This window comes from Hipposideros armiger, unplaced genomic scaffold (genome assembly GCF_001890085.2).
Source record: "Hipposideros armiger isolate ML-2016 unplaced genomic scaffold, ASM189008v1 scaffold_109, whole genome shotgun sequence".
Taxonomy (NCBI): Eukaryota; Metazoa; Chordata; class Mammalia; order Chiroptera; family Hipposideridae; genus Hipposideros; species Hipposideros armiger.
The window spans coordinates 1285921-1289344 of NW_017731459.1; the positions used below are offsets into that span (position 1 = coordinate 1285921).

Genomic DNA, 3424 nt, shown 5'->3' on the forward strand with positions numbered 1-3424 from the left:
TTGGAGCTTGCAGACCTATGTTTAAGTTCCAGTCTGGCCACTTACCAGGTTTTTGTCCCCTTGAGCAAGGCACGTGACCTTCATGAGCCTTCGTTTCCTCATAATAAAATACAAACAGTGAATAACTAATGCATATAAAATTCATAGGGCATGTATGAAACCTCGAATAAAAGGTTGTAGGTATATGTAAGCTTTATAAATATTGTATAATACATATGTATGACATTGAAAAATAATGACTGATAATAGTGATGATACTGATAACAATTATTGTGACAATGTCTAAGAGAATATTAATATGTTCTTTCTTCTTTGTGAACCCGAGGTTGGCGATAAAAAGTTCTTTGTCATGAGGCAGACCTAAAAACAGGGCATCATAATCTGAAAAGGACTAGCTGTGAGAGTTTTGCATATATTTTTATGGCAGGCAGAGCGGTTTCTATAATCTGACAAGGATAGAGGGTATGGTAGGGTTCCCCAGAGGTGCTGTTGTTAAGGGGTGTCCCTCAGATGCCACTGGTCTTTATAGGGGGATGATGGCCTCTGCTATCTTCAGGGAGCATACCGGCAAGCAACGCGTTGGGCGAACACCAGCTCCAGGGAAAATGAGCAATCTTGGGCAGAAAATGAAGGAGCAGGAGATCTGAAGCGAGGTGTATTTCACGCTGGCACATTGACGGCTTTTCATCTCTTTAAACATATATTCTGTTCACAAGGGACCAGGTAAAGGAGAGGTTGTATGATTTTTGGAATGCAGTCTGTCTTAAAGTGGGCATATCTTGTAAGCAATTTTTATAAGTGGGAAGAATGCAGATTTCAAGTAAAACTGTAAATCTAAGGTGAAGCCATCAAGCCCAGTGACCCAATTTCCTAAGGATATTAGAGATTTTAATAACCAAAAACCACTGGATGGCATACACTTCTGGGGGATTACTCGCATTTCTATAAGCGACAGCTACTGCAGTTAGATGCAGTAACGGTGGGATGTGGTGGGGGTGGTGGTGCTGGGGGGGAGGTGTGTTTGTGCCTGTGGACGTGTGCAAGATTGAGGCCCAGGAAAACCACAGCAGCCCCGTGTACTTTTCCACTATCAGGTTCAAAAGATAAGATTGCGTGTTTTTAACTTTGCTTCTTTCAAAATTTAGTTTTTAAACAATTACACTATGAAAGTAATTTAAATGGAAAGAAAAAAGCCATCAAACAAATCTTCCTATTTTTTTCCCGCATGTTTGTATTCATTTTTCACTACCATTGTATCATTAGTGTTGAACTTACTCCTTCACTGTTTTATAAAACCATCCTGTAAGATGGTGAGGCAATATTTGAAGATTTCTCTTCTCTCTCCTAGGTCTGTCCTCAGTTCTCTAAAGGGAACAGGTCTGATTGGACACGTCCCAGCAGGGCTTTATCATCATCTATTAAAGCTTCTCCTTCCTGGTGCCTCCTGGGAGGCCATCAGGCCATCTTGTCTCCTATGCCAGTTTTGTCACATTCCTTCCTGATTTCTCATTGTCCTATGGGCCATCTGGTGCTGTAGGATTCCGAGAGTGTGGTGGCAGTGGTGGGGCTGTGGTGAGGGGGACTTTCAGGATTCTAGGTCCCATCTGGTTCCCTGTTTCTAATAATAAAAACATTTTCCTCTCTTCCTTTTTATTTACCTTGGGAGAGTGGTAAGCGGGACCTGGGTGTAGATTCCAGTATTCTGTCCATAGTATTATCATAACACCATCAAAACTGCCTGGGTTCCTAACACTAGCCACTACAGAAAGTATTATTGTTGACTTAATCACCCCATTGTTATGCAAATTTTCCTAATTCTCACCATATGGACACCACTGTGATGATGATTACATTTTTTTTTGCATGAAGTTCTCCACCCCCATCCCCATATTTTAGATTTTTTTTTTGTCACATTATAGATAATGGAATTTATTCATTCATGAGGTGGAACAATTTCATGGCTCTTAATACATGGCAACAAATCACTATACAAAATGAGTGAACTAATGTATCCTAGCATTTATAAACATGCCAATTTCACTGACTCCATCCCCAGCCTTTGTTTACCTAATATATAGGAAAAATGATATTCAAAATTATTGATCTCTCATATTCAGTAACTTTTATTTACTTGAATATAAACGGAGGGGAAATTTAAGACTTTTAAAAGCTGTTCCTATGTATTATAATTTTTAAAAAGATTTTTCTTTTAGAGATTGTTTTGAATAACCAAAAAAAGATAAATCATTATTTGTTGAGGGTGTATTTGTTAGTTTGAAAATGATTAAATCATTTGGAGCCATGTGTGGCATATAAAATGGTTAATCAAGTTGGGTAAAACAATTTTTAAAAAAATTATAAATCAGATATAATTAAAAGTAATGACTGATTTTCTTGTGGGACTTGGAAACTGTCTTTGAAGACAATTCCCAAAGTGACATTCAAGATGTGTTTTGGGCAACTCTACTGAAGAAGGAGAGTATTAAAATCATTAGTGCAATTTTCATTTTGTATATCTCTGTAGGGTGAGCCTCATCATTTTTAACCAGAGGTATTGATTGCCTCAGAAAATATCAGAATTGTTATACTAAGAANTATGTTGGTAATAGCTTGATGGTTGACTTACCTGTGATCTTTATTTACTTTTTTCTACCTTTGGGGTTATTTTCCAAATTTTCTCCACAATAAATGCAGTTTAATTTTATGACCTAAAAATAATTTATTCTTTTTTTCTTTAAAGCTTGATAAAATACAAAGAATCAGTGAAAACAGTTCTATAGGGATGACAGGACTATAGGATGAAAAGTATTTACAAAATACTTTTATGATATTTAAAGTTGATTTATAAGGATACTTTTTAAATTTCAAAAATGTAGAAAACATACTCATGTCGATGCAGACTCTAGTTGTATTCACAACAAATGGGTAACTTAATTCTATTTGGTAACAAGGGTTCTGTGAAAAAATAATATAATAACTGTGAGAAATTAATCCCAAAGGCAGAAATGTGATTTAATCAAAGAGATGCATTGCATCTATTTTCAGAATCAAATTTCTTCTATTTCCTTGCTAATGACCATTTGTTGATATTTTTAGAGTTATAAATATCATATCGGCTATTTTCTGATGCTTACTAGGTAATTTTAGGTGGCTTTGGCCATTACAGATGAATCCTCCATTAGACTTAGCTCTGAATGATGATGGCGGCTAGGAAAATGACCTTGCAAAGCACCTGTGGTGGCCAGGCACTGTGTGGAGCTTCACACAGGTGAGGACATTTGACGCTCACCTCCAAATAAAGAAGGAGATGCTACTACACCAACTTTACAGATGAGAACGTTCATATTCACAGGTGACTGCCAAAATCACACAGGCTATAGATCCATTTCTGTGTGACACTAGAATCCATGTTCTTGCTACACTC

At 36.9% G+C, this 3424-nt stretch overlaps 1 protein-coding gene across 1 annotated transcript in view; it reads right to left on the minus strand.

Moving 5' to 3' along the window:
- Positions 1-523: 523 nt before the first annotated feature.
- STAC (SH3 and cysteine rich domain) overlaps positions 524-3424 on the minus strand; it is a 132877-nt gene continuing 129976 nt past the window's right edge. Inside the window, exon 11 of the mRNA XM_019647154.1 lies at positions 524-550. Within this exon, the coding sequence (XP_019502699.1) occupies positions 524-550 (27 nt within the window). The remainder of the gene's footprint in view (positions 551-3424) is intronic.